The 15,507-nt window shown below is 32.0% G+C and overlaps 1 protein-coding gene across 1 annotated transcript in view; it reads right to left on the reverse strand.

The window, feature by feature from the left end:
- LOC148276080 (uncharacterized) overlaps nucleotides 1-5,976 on the reverse strand; it is a 33,168-nt gene extending 27,192 nt beyond the window's left edge. Inside the window, exons 1-2 of the mRNA XM_088234785.1 lie at nucleotides 4,891-5,976; nucleotides 3,009-3,113 (exon numbers count right to left, since the gene is read on the reverse strand). Of these exons, the coding sequence (XP_088090911.1) occupies nucleotides 3,009-3,113; nucleotides 4,891-5,408 (623 nt within the window). The 5' untranslated portion in view covers nucleotides 5,409-5,976. The remainder of the gene's footprint in view (nucleotides 1-3,008; nucleotides 3,114-4,890) is intronic.
- Nucleotides 5,977-15,507: the final 9,531 nt, after the last annotated feature.

A 15,507-nucleotide genomic window follows, 5' to 3' on the forward strand; every position in this document is an offset into this window, starting at 1 on the left:
AACATTTATATTCCTTCGATTCTTTCATCTATTGATGTTTGTGAAGTTAAAGTGGCGAAACTGTTATTTATGCGGGTGAGATACATCGAATTGAATTATTTCACCTACATACTAGGCAACGCCTAAAAATGTATTTTTTTCAATTTCTATACTTCTTCATGGACCAGGTAGATTTATCAACAATATTTTGAATTGATCAGAATTTTTGTAGACAAGGACTGGATTCAACTCCCTGGGAAGCTTTCAAAATTAACAGAAAATATTGTTGTTAAATACATATCTTTTAGTCCTCATTCAATATCTAACAAAAAGGCTCTAATCCAACAAATAACTTGTAATCGGGTTGTGGCCCTGTGGCTAGTGTCTCGGACTCACGGACCAATGGTCCGTGGTTTGAATCCCACTCTACTCCAAATTTATTTCCATTTTCAAATAATGAGTTATTTACAACTCGTTGAAAATGGCCTTAAAATGAAATATTTAGGTAAATCATAAAAACGCAAAGGGCTATGTATAGCGTGTGAGCTCGCCAATACATGACAGTAAAAAAATTATTATCTTTGAATTTCCTAGAGTTTTAACCATCGAAAAAAAAGAAGATTGGAAATCAAAGCAAAAGACAATTGAAATTTGATGAGTATTATTTTAATAAATTGTCTATTACGGAAAAAATACATCGAGAAATGGGCATTTTTATTTATTGTAATAAAAACAGTACAGTAAATTAGAATAAATCATAATATGCTTTACAATAACAATATTAATTAAAATGCAAAAATAACACAAATGTAAAAAACGGGTAGCGATTAAAAATAAAAAATACCGATAATTTTATTTTCATTTTAAAATAGGAAAATTACATATATGCAAAAAAAATGTAACTAGGCAGCTACCAACACTGTTTGAATATTATGAATATTATTGACATGTATTTCAAGCATTGCTGCATTCACGTTGTATTTCTAAGTTGAACTGTTGTGTTTTTCTATGGTTATGTTTATTGTCATCTGTCATGTATTGGCGAGCTTACAGGCTATACTTACGCCAACGCAAATATTTATTTTTATAAAAAAAAAAAAACGAAAATTGTTTCAGCGAATTTAGTTCCATGTTCAAAGAAGACTAGTCCATTGACAAGTTTCCTTTTAACATGGAATTAGAATAAATCATTTTATTGAGTGGCAATACTTTATGAGTGCCCTGTCTTTTTACCTCAAAAAATTCAACGTGACACGCTGCAGGATATTAAAGTAATTTCAACATGGATAAAGAGGAGAATCCGACGAGAAAGCGGATACAAAATTCTGCTTACCTAGACCGTCGAATGTGATCACGATATTGACAAGATGGTAGAAAATAAATAAGAACTATAAATCATTCTAACTGTAGGAAGTAGACTTAATATTGTAACCACAGAATTGAATTACTTTTTTACTTAAAAAATAATTTTAAAAAAATCATATTTTTTTATATTTTATTACAATTGTTCTCGTAGAACAAGTCCGTGGATGTACAAAAAAAATATAACAGAAAAACTTACCAACAAAACAATATTTTAAATAAACTTTTATATTACACTATTATGTCTTATGGCATTTTAGTGTGGGGTCGGGCTGCCGATATTTTCGCAGTTTTTGTTTTGAAAAGGGGGGCAGTGAGGGATATTTACAATTTAAATTTTCGGGATTCTTTAAGAAATATTTTTTTAATTAATAAACATTATGACGTTATGTAGTCAGTATATTTATGCGAATATTATGTATGCGCGTAAAAATATATATCTCTTTAAAAAAATAACATAATAACAATACTAGAAATAAATACAAATTAGTAATCCCGAAATTAAAGCTTAGTAAGGTAAGCACATCGTTTGAGGGGCACTGCGTACGCTTCTACAATAGAATACCCGACAACGTATAATTTATGACGGACAATAAGTTTACAATTTTTATAAAAGGCGTACTTCTAAAAAAGGCCTATTATGGACTAGATTAGTACATGGAACTGACAATATTATTTTATTCGTGTTAACTTATTTAATTATTTTTAGAATGTGTAGTTATATATTGAAACCTGAATATCTCTTTATGTTGTTTTGTTTATTCATTTATATAATGAATTTAACTAAGCGTGTAAATTGTTCCTACCCTGAAGAAAAAGTAAAAAACCAAAAAAAAATTAATAAAATTTAATAATGTTTGAGTATGTTCAAATGCTTGCAGACTGGCTGGATTTCCTCGCTAGGGAGTTATTCATATTTAAATTTGTTTCAATAGAGAGGGAAAACTTTTTGAGAAGGGAATATGGACGTCTAGGCATTTACAGGGCTTATGACCTGTCATTGGCTGGTTTAAGTGGCCACTTTACACACTGTGTAACATTCATTATTCTGCCCATGTTTGAACATCCACGTTTCCTCAACTCTTCCATCTGTTAACTTTTGTGAAGTAAAAGAGCTAAAACATTTAATTACATGGGTGAGATTCATCCGGCTGAACCAAAACTTAAACCAGCCAATGACAGGTCATCGGCCATGTAAATGCCTAGACGTCCATGTTTCCTTCTCAAAAGTTTTCCCTCTCTGTTGAAATAAATTTAAATAATATAATTTAATTTATTATTTGGAATAAAAATGTATTACTTATTTATGCCAAATAATTAATCTAAAATATGCCAAGTTCCTTATTAAAAAAATAAAATACAGTTTCTATCGATTTTCTCAAACTTTGAATCGATGGACTTGTGCCCCTTTAACATTTATCAATTCAAATAATGCCATCTGGTGCACGCTTGTAAAAACTTAAAAGGCATCCTTTGTATTTTTTTATTAAAATATATTATTTTCCACATTCATATACGTATTTGTTTCTAATGTTGATTTTTTTCTTCTATGTGAATAAGATATTATTAGCTCGTTTGAAAATATTGGTAAAATTTCTAAGATTCAATACAACAGATTTCAATACGTTAAAATAATGAATTTTCAACTAAATTTCAATTAGACTCACGCTGTATTGTTGATGCTAATGACATTAGGTGTTAGGGCTGATATCAATATTCCTACTGGGATGAATGCTGTCAATAGGTGAAGAACTTTCTTCCACGGCGATACTCTGCAAAATAGATTACATGTCGATTAAATTATAATTTAAACCAGGCATATTAGTTTGCTGGCTAAGCTCTGATAGTCAAACAAACCGGACCAAACTCACTATAAAGGTTAATTACCTTTGCAGTTTTAAGATAACTTAATATTTCTACAATATCTTTACTAATATAATATCTAGAGCGTTTGATTGCCATGCAATAAGTATCGGGTTCGATTTCCGATATGTTTGACATGAAGTCATAATTTAAAACAAAATATTTTAAATGTCTCTGAAGTCTGATCATCTGACCTTCATGTTATCAAAATGATCAAGTTACGCTGCAGTTGGTGTACTAATGGAGTGTCCAAAGCACCATTAGGTGCTGTTGGGATAAAGTGATGGTGCTTATGTCAAATTGAATTTTTGTTTTTCATTTTTATTTATACATTTTATCATACAAGAATACATTTTTTGTATAGCTAACGTACCCCGTTCCAAGCTAGGCAATTACATTAATACACAATAATAATTTACAAAGTAATAGAAATAACAGCCAAAAATAATATAAACTTACTAGAATACACATATCAAAACATATAAATATATATATATACTATACATATACATATTTAAATAGGTGCGAAGGTTTTCACGGTCACTGTTATCAATATGTTTCTTTTTTGGGTGACTCAGTTTACCCTGCAGATGGCTCCTGCAATGGTGGCCGAAACGTCGGAACAAATCCAACACACACGGTATCACCCGAAAAGAAAACATATTAATATAAATATTTGACAATTGTCGTCTGCATTACTTTGCGGGTTGTTTAACCCATCACGTAATGCACACAGTAAACTTAATATGTTAAAAATTGATTAATACAAAGCAGATAGCTGCTAAACTGCCGATATGTACAGAAAAATAGATCCATATTATACGCAGAAGCCGTATTCAGCAATCAAATTGCCGTATTAATACATTAATACATACACAATTTAATTTATATGTACGCAAAACTTCATGATTGTCATTTGGTTTTTCAAAATTATTCTTATTTTTTATGTTTTATTTTCAACATCCAGTAAGAATTTCTTATCCGCGGCATGCGTCAATCTCTGTTACAACAACATCAACCACAATTCAAATAAATAGAGGAAGGCTTTAACCATAGAGTAAAGACCTAATAGAGGAGAAAAACCATTATATGATTATTGACCACGAAGTTTACTACGGATTAAAGCAATATAACGGACTGTGGGTACTTAGGTTGAAAATTTAAAGAGTCAACCGAAACCGTCCATTTCACGGTCGTTGTTAAATTAAAAACCAAACTAAAACCAAACCAAAAATTTAAAAGGCTTTTGTTCTATGAAATAGAGCTTAAAAGTTTCTGTAGAGAATTATTACTCAAGGTTGTATCAGACCATTATTTATGGAATAAAGGTCTCTTCGCATAAACAAAATTTTTATTATATTTCATGGTACTTGTACATAATTGCTACTAGGATGCATTTTGCAAACATACATAAAATAAAACGAAAAGCAAGAAAATCATATACTTCATGATAATATTTTAGAAAATCATGAACACGTACATCGTAAACGTAAATTTATAAATAATCCCAGGGTGACCAGGAAATGTTTGTAGGAATAATTAAGTAAAGTCCATAAAAAATATGATATTGATTTTAATATAATTAATTAAACCAATTATTTTTGCATTATTTTGTTTTAACTTTAAAAATATATATTTTATATTAGACTTATTTAAACTACAAAAAATCATGTTGTGTTCACTTACGTATGTTTAATATTGTGATCAATGTACGCTGGTTTATTGGTATCGTCAGTGTTCTGTGGACTGTCGTCGTGAGTTGAAATTGGTGCCGGAAACTTCGAACCTTGGTAAATTTCTCCCGCTGGTATATCCTCAGAGCTATCCTCGTCTCGTGCAGGCTTTTTACCATGGAAGAACCGATCGGGTCTCACTACATCAAATCGGAAAGGATGTTGTTTTAATTGAGAAAAATCCGGCACGTGCACTTTACCGTATTCAGTACTTGGAAATTTGTAATTTGATACGAAAACTTTGGTTTGGTCATTTTGTTTTAATTTCCCTCTTACGTCATCAGAGTTAACACCAAAAATATTGTCCTCTTCAATCAATGAACCTTGTTGAGTATCTTCAATGTACTCTCTAAATTTTTCAGCTAATTTCTGATTCATTAGTTCTTCCATGATTGGATAGTTGCTCACCAAATCATTCAAAGCGGGATATTTATTTTTGAGCCTTTCAAAATCATTTTTGAAGTCTTTCATACCTAGTGGAGTATTAAGATTTCTTACTGAATCTAACGCTGGTAACTTGAAACCGTCAACAGGCCCGATTGGAAATTTTTGATCTTCAACATTATAGAATGAATTAGTTGGATCGATTATTGGTAACCTTGATTCTCCGTTTGCTGGAAGTCTTATTTCTCCTAAACCTTTGTCCGGTAATTGCTGATCGCCGTAGCTGTTTAGAGGATATCTGGCTTCACCGACGCCATGATTTGAAAATGATGGTAATCCATAACTATTCAATGGTTGCCTCGCATCGTTATATCCATTATTATTATTCTGGTCATTAGCGCCGCTCGAAAATAATGATTCGTCACTATTATATTGTCTTCTCGCGTCTGTTAGTCTATTGATAGAAGATTTTTGACTACTTTCTCTGTTCGTCAGTCGAGAATTCGCAGACCTTTGTTTGTTAGTACCATAAATAATTTCCGTGTCTCTTATCTTTTTTTCTTCTTTGAATGAATGGGGCACGAATCCTTGTGTTCCGTCAAATGAACCTACTTGAAGACTCGGGGTGAACTCTTTTTTATCATCGATTTGTCTTTTACTCGAATTGAACGATTTGAGATCGGATGACGCGGATGCGAGCGGTGAAGGGATTTGCCACTTTTGCTGATTTCCAAAACTGGGGTTACCAAAATTTGTACCATTTGCAACTTCAGTTTGAGACAACAATAGACTGGACGGTTTTGCGATCATTCCCGCTAAAGCATTAACTTTTTGATTTTCAGCTACAAAGATATGTGCCCTGACAACACTTTCAGTGGAAGATATCTTTTTATTTGCGTTTGAATCGTCATTATATTTCTCGGGTATTGTCGGAAGCACCGGAGTGATACTTTGTGTTGGGTTGACATTGATGTGCGAATACGTATGATTACCTTCAGTTACATGTTCGAAAACTTTTACAGCTAAAGCCTCATTAATCCACCAAAGTAAGGAAATCACCCCGAGAACGTAAACCTTTTTAGAATTCTGCAAAAAACAAAAGCATGAAATCACCAACAAAAAAGAAAACGAAATAATATTGTGAACAGGCTGATACTATTCGAGCTTTTGAAAAGAAAAAGAAACAAAATTATATAATTGGGTGTTAATCAATTATCACACTTATTGATTTATGCAATTTTTAGATATTAACTTCAAACTTATTTTTCTGATCTTCAGAGTGCTTGCTTTTAAGCGCAAACATGTTATGTAACGCACCATATCTGAATATTACTTGAAGCACTTTTACACGGTTGTAGACGAACTTCGTCTAATAAATGTCTTTCCTAATGATTTTCCGGCCGTATATATAGATTCCCCTGTTCTCTCGCCACCTTACAATGCCTTTTGTCCAAATGAACAATGAGAATTATAAAGTAATTGAGGAAAAGATGCCGCAGACCGCAGTAAATGCTGGAAGAAATGGAAAGTAAGTACTGTTTACGTTTGTCACGATGGTAATGTTGTGACATCTAATGGGACACGGATATTAAATATGTATCACAAAAAAATACAAACCTCTTCCTTAGCCTTACCAATTGGAATAGGGCACACGACACACGACACACGACTATGCGTAAAACAAGCAAGCGGGTATTTGATTACAATCATAATCATTATCTAATATTTACGTACTGTATGTAAAATAAACAAAACGAAACTTTTATTAACAAAAGTTGGTCCCTAAGGGCAAATGATTTATATTTAAACAGGTGTTCAAAAAACATTTTTTTATTTATTTAGGATAATTTATAAAGCACCATTTTTGTGGAGATCACCTAGAAGTTGCTGAAGAGCTATGTATGTTCCGGATGAAAATTATTTTAATGTACATAAGTAAAAACTGATAAAATCAAAATAGAGAAAGGTGTCAGACAAGGGGACACAATATCGCCAAAGCTCTTTACGCTAGCCTTAGAGGATGTAATTAAAACCCTAAATTGGGAAAATTAATTAATTTTCATTAACGATAATAAAACCGAAGTGGTTGATGAATATATTTATCTAGGACACAAAGTCAAACTTGGTAAAGATAACCAGATAGCGGAGTTACCAAGAAGAATATGACTAAGTTGGGCTGCTTTCGGCAAACTTAAATATATGTTTGAAAATAAACAAGTCCCTATATGCTTGAAAAGACAAGTATATGAATCGTGCATATTGCCGGTGACAACATACGGACTAGAAACCATGTCTGTAACACGAAAAAGTAGCCAGAAATTAAAATGCACGCAACGATCCATGGAAAGACAGATGCTCTGTGTATGTCTAAGAGACAAAATAAGAAATGAAGAAATAAGGCGCCGAACCGGAGTCGTGGATATCATGGATCGTGCTGCGAAATTGAAATGGCAGAGGGCAGGACACTTGACGAAGCAAAATGATGGCAGGTGGACACCCAGAATAATAAAGTGGAGACCGTGGGCAAACAAAAGAAGTGTTGGACGGCCACAGAAAAGATGGGTCGACGACATTGCCTTTATTGCCGGTAAAACGTGGATGATGAAAGCGGGTGAAAAGAAGGAATGGAGACGTTTGGAAGAAGCCTTTATCCAGCAGTGGAGAGAATAAGGCTGCAGAAGAAGAAGAAGAAGAAGAAGGTACATTACAATTTTTTAATTTTTAGGCTATTTGCTACTCTCCAAAAACTACATTAAAATAATTCTAAAACTGCCATCCACTTACCCTTCAGACACTCTATTCAAGTCAACTAATTTTCTTAATGTCAGACAGATTCATGTCAGAACGGTTCTAACTAGTTTTTTTTTATTATTATTTCTTTGGAATACCAACAGTAATACAGCGAATATACATGTACAAACGAAAAAACATAAAATGAAAGCAATAACAGATATTTACATATATACAATTATGGTCTCAATTTGGAACTAACACTGTATCCCTTCACTGTCATACTGGGAAATCGAAAAAAGGTGTTTGTACTGACCATGTGTATTTGATTGATGACAAATTGACAATACTGCGGTGGTGGGTACAATGAAAGCTTTTTTAGATTATTGATTTATTGATTGATTTGGTGTTTATTTTGTAGAACTCCATATTTAAACTTATAATTAGAAATCAAACACTGATTTGAGTCTACTGAACACTTTATTTTATTTTTACAAATATAAACATAAAAAAATAAAAACTTCGTGACAATTGTTTCGCCTTATTAGGGCATTTTCAAACGAATGTCAACATAATTATGTATATTTTTTGGGTAATACCGTGTATGTTGGATTTGATTTGATTGAATGTCAACATTGTTTGATTTCTAATTATAAGTGTATGAAGGTATTTACTTGGGTGTGAAAGTGAGGGTGAGGGTTTGTGTATATGTAAATAAGTATCAATTTGGACTATTTACATATACACAAACCCACTTCCATAAATTAGTATTTATGAACATTGTAAAATTTGCAGAACAACTGGAATCACGGGCCAAAGGTCCGAGGTTCAAATCCCTCTACCAAATCTCGATTTAAATTTTTCCAGCACAAGTTATTTACAACTTTTAGGAAACGGTTTAAATTTTTTAAATATTTGAGTATTAAATATCAAAAAGAACTCAAGTATTTCTCTTTTACTAAAATAAATAAATATTAATAAAAATAATACTACCCTGTGACCAAAATAAAAGATATTCAATTGTTCGCTGCAAACCAATCATGGGGATTGAAACCAGAATAAGAAAAATAGTTTGCACCCAAATCTATAATTGTTTTTTTCTTATTGGGTTGCTTTTTGTATGATTTTAATTACTTTTTTTATAAGGAGAGTAATTAAAATGAAACGTATTGTTCATGGTTGTTAGTTATCGACGTTTGAATGGCATTACAAAGCTGCCGACGCCCCCTGTAACCTGTAACCTGTAACCTTAACCTGTAACCTCACGAAGCCATAAATCTAAACGGAGTTTTATGACTTATTGTTAATGTTCACAGATCGTTGAATGATTGACTTGTTGTTAATATGATATTATCGCTATTAGTACGAGTAAACCGTAAGTACTAAAATATTATACATTTTATCTGCATGTATAAATATTATCAGTTCAGTTCAGAATAAATCGGCGTTTATTGTAAAGCTCAGTATTATTATGATCTGTTTTCAAAACAGTAAAGAAGATAAAATATACACAAATAAGCAAAATGAAAGTAAAATAAAAATATAAGGAAACATATTGGGCACTGTATATTCTCACTAGGTATAATAAATAAGTAAATACCTACCCGTTCTAAAGTAGACAGTTTTTTTTTTCAAATATAAAATACAGCGTATTTTTTTAGAGATGTCTAAGAGATGTAGACAAATGAATATTTTTTTATTATTAAGAGCAAACAATAATGTTAAGTACACCAGCAGATAATTCAATAATTAAAACCTACAAACGCTCGCCCCGTACGTGGGTATACCTTCATAAAACTAAATAATGGAACTTTTTACACATTTTAAATGGACAATGAATGTTATGGTCCCGTGAGTAGTGTCCTTAGGGTGTCCCTTGTGTCCTGTGGGGATCAAAGTCCGAGGTTCGCAACCTGCTCTACCAGAATTTGATACCCATTTTCGAATAGTGAGTTATAGAAATTGGGCCCGAAAATTTTAATGTTCGGGTAAATCATAAGAATGCAAATGTTTCATTTTTACAAAAAATATCTACCGTAGTCTCACTCAGACCATAATTTGAATAAGGGTAATAAACCAAAATCAGTGATCGAACATCCCATTTCCAAAACAAACAAAAACGATTTTTCCGAGTACCTTAGCCTTGTACACGACACGCAACGCTACTAAATACAGTGGTCCAAATATAAATATAAAAATTAAAAAAACATAAACATGAATTAATTAATAATTTAGCCGTGTTATATTGCATGCGTGCATCCCCCATCATTGTCAGTAACCGACTGAATCTAAAACATTAATGTTTGTAAGTGAAAATCCTTGATGGATGTTCATTGTAATTTATTAAAGAAATAAAATATTATTTCTATAATAAACGACTGAATCTGTTTCACACGAACATCGGCCACTGAACAGCGTGTCTCTGTCTTCCTTGTTAAAAGTTATATCTTCGTTCTCTTTTATTCCGATTTATTACTTTATCGGCGTCACGTTCATTTTTCGCGTACAAGGATAAAAAAAAAATTGTATTAAAACCTAGCATACTTGTACAAATTTTAGTTTCAAAATCTGGTGTAAAAATGTCCATTTGAAGATTACAAAAATTACAACTTAATCATTTAAAAAAATAACAGAGATATATCAAATCTTGTATCGGATGTAGACAAGTGTGGCATCACAGCCACAAAAGAGTTAACAACAAACGTGTAACTGACAATTTCGGTTTGCGTTTGTAGTTCTCGACATGAGTACCTGCAGACTGTTGTAGTGCTCAAAACATATAATGCTTTTTGCACTTATGGGCGACTCTTTTAGCCGCCGGCGTATTTTTACTCTAAGATATAAACGCAATTCGAGTTAGGTGCGTGATAGTAAAATATATTAGAAAATTCATAAGTGCAAACAATGTAAACAATGAACCCGCCAAACTAACACAGCAGACAATATTCTATTATAATAAATACTTCCTTTTTACCCAATTAGGAACAATGAAGTCATAATTCATATTTGCGAAAGTTGTTTCGATTTTCGAAGTCATTTCAATTTGATATTAATTTATCTTTATGGGGTATTTATCAAAGTTTTTTCGTCGAATCTTTAATGGTCATCAACACTGCTGGCGGCAAAATACAAATGGAACAAATTTTGCAGCGATTTCTTCTAAAAAAAGTACCTATGCGATCTATTCGCGTGCAATTTCCTTTGATATTTAAAATGTTGATTGTAGGTAACTAGGTTCATGTTAGCCACTGGGTATGTGTTTTTAAGCAAACGCCAAATATTATAGAAATCAAAATTTTTTTTAGAAAAAGACATATTTACGTTCTTATAATTTACCCAAATATTTCATTTTGAAGGCCATTTTCAATGAGTTTAAATAACTCACTATTACAAAATGGGAATCAAGCTGGCGTAGAGTGGGATTCGAACCACATATCTTTGATCCACGAGTCTGAGACACTACCCACGGGACCACAACACAATATACCGATCGTTCTAATAACATTGTTATTATTATAGTTGGATAATTTATTCAGCGCTATTTTGGTTAAAATCACCTCAAGGGCCCTGTACAGTAAATAATTATCCCAGCACGTCTTGCAGCTACCGAGCGCATGGACGATTTGAATTCTAGTTCCTCGTTTATAATTATGATAATATTTAACTAAGTATAAAGAACGAACTTGGAATGGGAAGAAGAAGGATTGAAAGAACGAGGCTGAGTTAAGAGGGCGGCGAAAAGACAGATAAAGCACAGCTTCTATAAGTCGCAAATTTGGACGGCGTAGGCAGCTATGCACAGACGAAGTTGGAGGTAGAAGTTGAAAGAAGCCAAGGCTCGATTTGGGCTTTAGGGCCATCGAAGAAGAAGAAAATACAAACCTAAAACAAGATGGCGCTTAGAGAAAACTGCAGGAAGCTTTTTTTTTCACAATAAGTGTTGCCAAATGATTGTTTTAAGCTTATCAACAGGCTTAAGTAAGCCCTAATAGATTGGCATTAATGAGTAACACTTAATTTTAACATTCTTAAAATTGACTTAAGTTAACAAAGTGTATAATTAACAAAAGGTATGTATATAGCATAATCTAAGCGGAAATGGTAAGTGTGATATCGCGAGTCAGGAGAGACAACACCGCTCGCTTCTAAAATGCCTGCCCTTGCTGTAGGAACACATCGACAGTACCGTTTAGTGAGATTTTGTTCACTGTTCTGAGATCCTCGGCAGAGGGGAAAAGAATCCGATGTTAGTTTTATAATTTCCGTTTATAAGTTACGGCGAGGTACATTAAGGTTTATCTGAGCAAGGATATCATGGGCATCTATACAGTTAGATACTCATTTGCGCAAGAATATCTAACCAGCCGAAATCCTTCTGAATTCTAAACTAAAGATATGAAAGTACTCTAGACGATCATAATAGTTGGAAAGTATTTGATCCGATTCTCAATATTAACGATTTTAAAAATTTACGTTAGACCGATTCAATCCGCGTTATATGAATATTATAATTAGGAAACCATATTATAGAATTAAATTCAAGCAAACTACGAACAAATGATTTATACAATGTAATTGCAATTTTCAGGCTTTTGAATGGCTTAGATATTCGCAAAATAAATCCACAGATTTTGGACGCTTTCTTTGAAATGTGGTCAATGTGATGGTTGAATTTAAGTTTGTTATCAAAAAGTATCCGAAGATCTCGAATTGTTTCGACGTTCATTAAATTTGTGTTATCGATTGAATAATTGAAAAACTTTGCCAAGTATCAAATACCATTATCCCCAGAAAACATTGCCGAAGCACCAAAAATAGAACGACCACGTCAATACATTTCAGGTATTTAATTTCGCTCGATAATCAGTTTTCAAAAAATGATTAAGTATCGCCAAATTGTGCGAACCAGTAAATCTCTCATTATAAATTTATTTAAGATAAATTGCAGAAACTGTTTCAGTTGTGTTTCGCTAATACGATACCATATCCAATAAACAGGAAACATAACTCAATATTAATAAGTTTCTATTCCGATCTTCCTTAATAAAGTTGTTATTTCGTTTTCAGATCGTCGGACGAGATAAAAGATTTTATCTGGGGGCCAAAAAGTGTAATATGAGTTATTAGTGAATATTTAAAAGGATTTATCACAATTATTAGAAAGGTCAAAAAATGTGTTTATCTTAGCAATGCTATCTACATCCCAATCACTTGGATTTATTTCTCATTAAAATTTGGTAAGGTATTCAAAATACTTAGAGCATTATTAAAACTAGATATTTGATAATGTCCTTACAAGACGAAACGCGTCACATACATTAAAAAAATAATATAAGTGGAATTAAATCCAATAAACGTGTTTTATTATAAATACCTTGCCAAATTTTAATACGGAATAAATTATTACTTATTGTTTCTGTTTTTTTCATAAATTTTTAATTTATTTTATTTTAATTAATTATTTACGGACAGAGTCAGATACTACTAACGGGTGTTTTTTTTGTCTTGATGTCCTAAGTTATGATATCCCGACTTGTCAAACTAATGAAAGTTTTTATTTCCAATGCATCACCTTAATTCAGAACTATCCTAAATCGCATACAAATCAATTTCGATTTTATTTATTTATAATAACACAATCATTGTGTTATTTATGCAACAGATTTTGTTGTGAGGAAAGATCCCATTAAATGACTATATTTCTATCGATGGTCATTCCAGACCAAAACGTTTTTAACATTAAAATAGCTATTTTAAACAAGTATTGATTAAGATAAAAACATTGCTTACCGGTGAAAGGTTGTATTATCCCCTTTTCTATATTTTCCAGATCGATTTATGCCGTATCTTAGCGTACATATAGGCATTTTAGTAATTGCGAAGAGAAAAGTAGGCGGGGACTGCTCGCAACTTACTAAAGTCCGTTCTATCAAACATATTTATGACTGGCGATGCGTAAGCTGATTCTCGACAGTAGGTATATAAATTTATTTTGTCACAGCGCAAATTGGAATATGAAAGGAAATTGGGATGGACTGACTTTCTGTAGATTTTTGGTTACTCTGGAAAGCCGCAGCAAAACTCCACACTGATAGTCTCTTCTTTGTCACATAAGTTTATTATGATTTAGTAAATAAATAAATATAAATTTATACATAAATCCATGTACAATATATATAAATATAAGGGCAGACATATTGCCTTAAAAATTAAAAACAAAGATTAACAAAATAAAAATATATGAAAAATTAACACTATACTATTAAGAGAGGAAAGGGGATGAGAAGGAAAAAAGAAGGATAAAGGAACAATTTAAATATTTAGATAGTGACATTTCAATCTTGACTTAAATGTAAATAAAGAAAGGGCGTCTCTAACATTGGGTAGATTATTCCACAATCGAGCGGCTACTACTGTGAAAGAGGAGGCAAGAAAATTAGAGCGATGACAGTGTATTAAAGTTACTAGAACGAAGAGATAGTTCGTGTTGTGAAAGAGGTTGGAAGAGCTCTCTCAGATTAACAGGCAAAGTCGGATTATTTAAAATATTTATTTATTTATTTTAAAGATCACAGATCATAACAGTCGACAATGATATAAAAACATTTTTTTTAAATACAGTTTAAAGACAGACCAGCAAAGTTTCTAAATAAAAATCATACATTTTATTAAATTGTGTTACAACAAAAGGATGCGTTTATGTGTATTTGTATGAAAGTAAGTGTAGATGTGTGTTTATGTGTATTAGTGTGGGAGTAAGTGTTCAGGTGTGTGCATCATTTAATAGTAAGTGGAATCGTATCACAGCAAGAAATAATAAGTCTTAATTTATTTTTAAATAAATTAAGGGGCATGTAAAATATATCAATAGATGAAAAAAAAACATATATTGTGAAGAAGTGATAGAATGTGAATGTTTCTTCTATGGCTGATACTGAGCCAGTGTAGTTGCGTGCGATACTCGGTTATGTGGTCAAATTTGCTAAGATCAAAAATGTAACATATACAAATATTCAAATTAATTGTATTTTTAATTTTACGCGATGCGGTATACCGAAATCGATTTGGCGATTTACGTGTATGTTAGTCGAGTTTTAAGCGGACACTTACCCCAGGTGACAAAATAATAAACTAAATAGTTTTTGGAACTTTATACAGATTTATACAGATTCATACAGATTCAAGTTGGTAAGAGAAAAGGAGACAGGTATAGGAATTTATTTACTCTGTGACACATTTGGGCTATTATAGCGTGTGAGCTCGCCAATATATGACAGTAAACATTTTATTGTCTTTGAATTTCCTAGAGTTTTAACCATCGAAAACAAAAGAAGATTGCAAATCAAATCAACAGACAATGGAAATTTGATGTGTATTATTTTAATAGATTGTTTATAACAGAAGAATACATAGAGAAATTTGCATTTTTATTTTTGGTAATAAAAACAGTCTAGTA

Source organism: Micrasema longulum, unplaced genomic scaffold (assembly GCF_059751315.1).
Source record: "Micrasema longulum isolate JH-2025_06_02 unplaced genomic scaffold, ASM5975131v1 h1tg001285l, whole genome shotgun sequence".
Taxonomy (NCBI): domain Eukaryota; kingdom Metazoa; phylum Arthropoda; class Insecta; order Trichoptera; family Brachycentridae; genus Micrasema; species Micrasema longulum.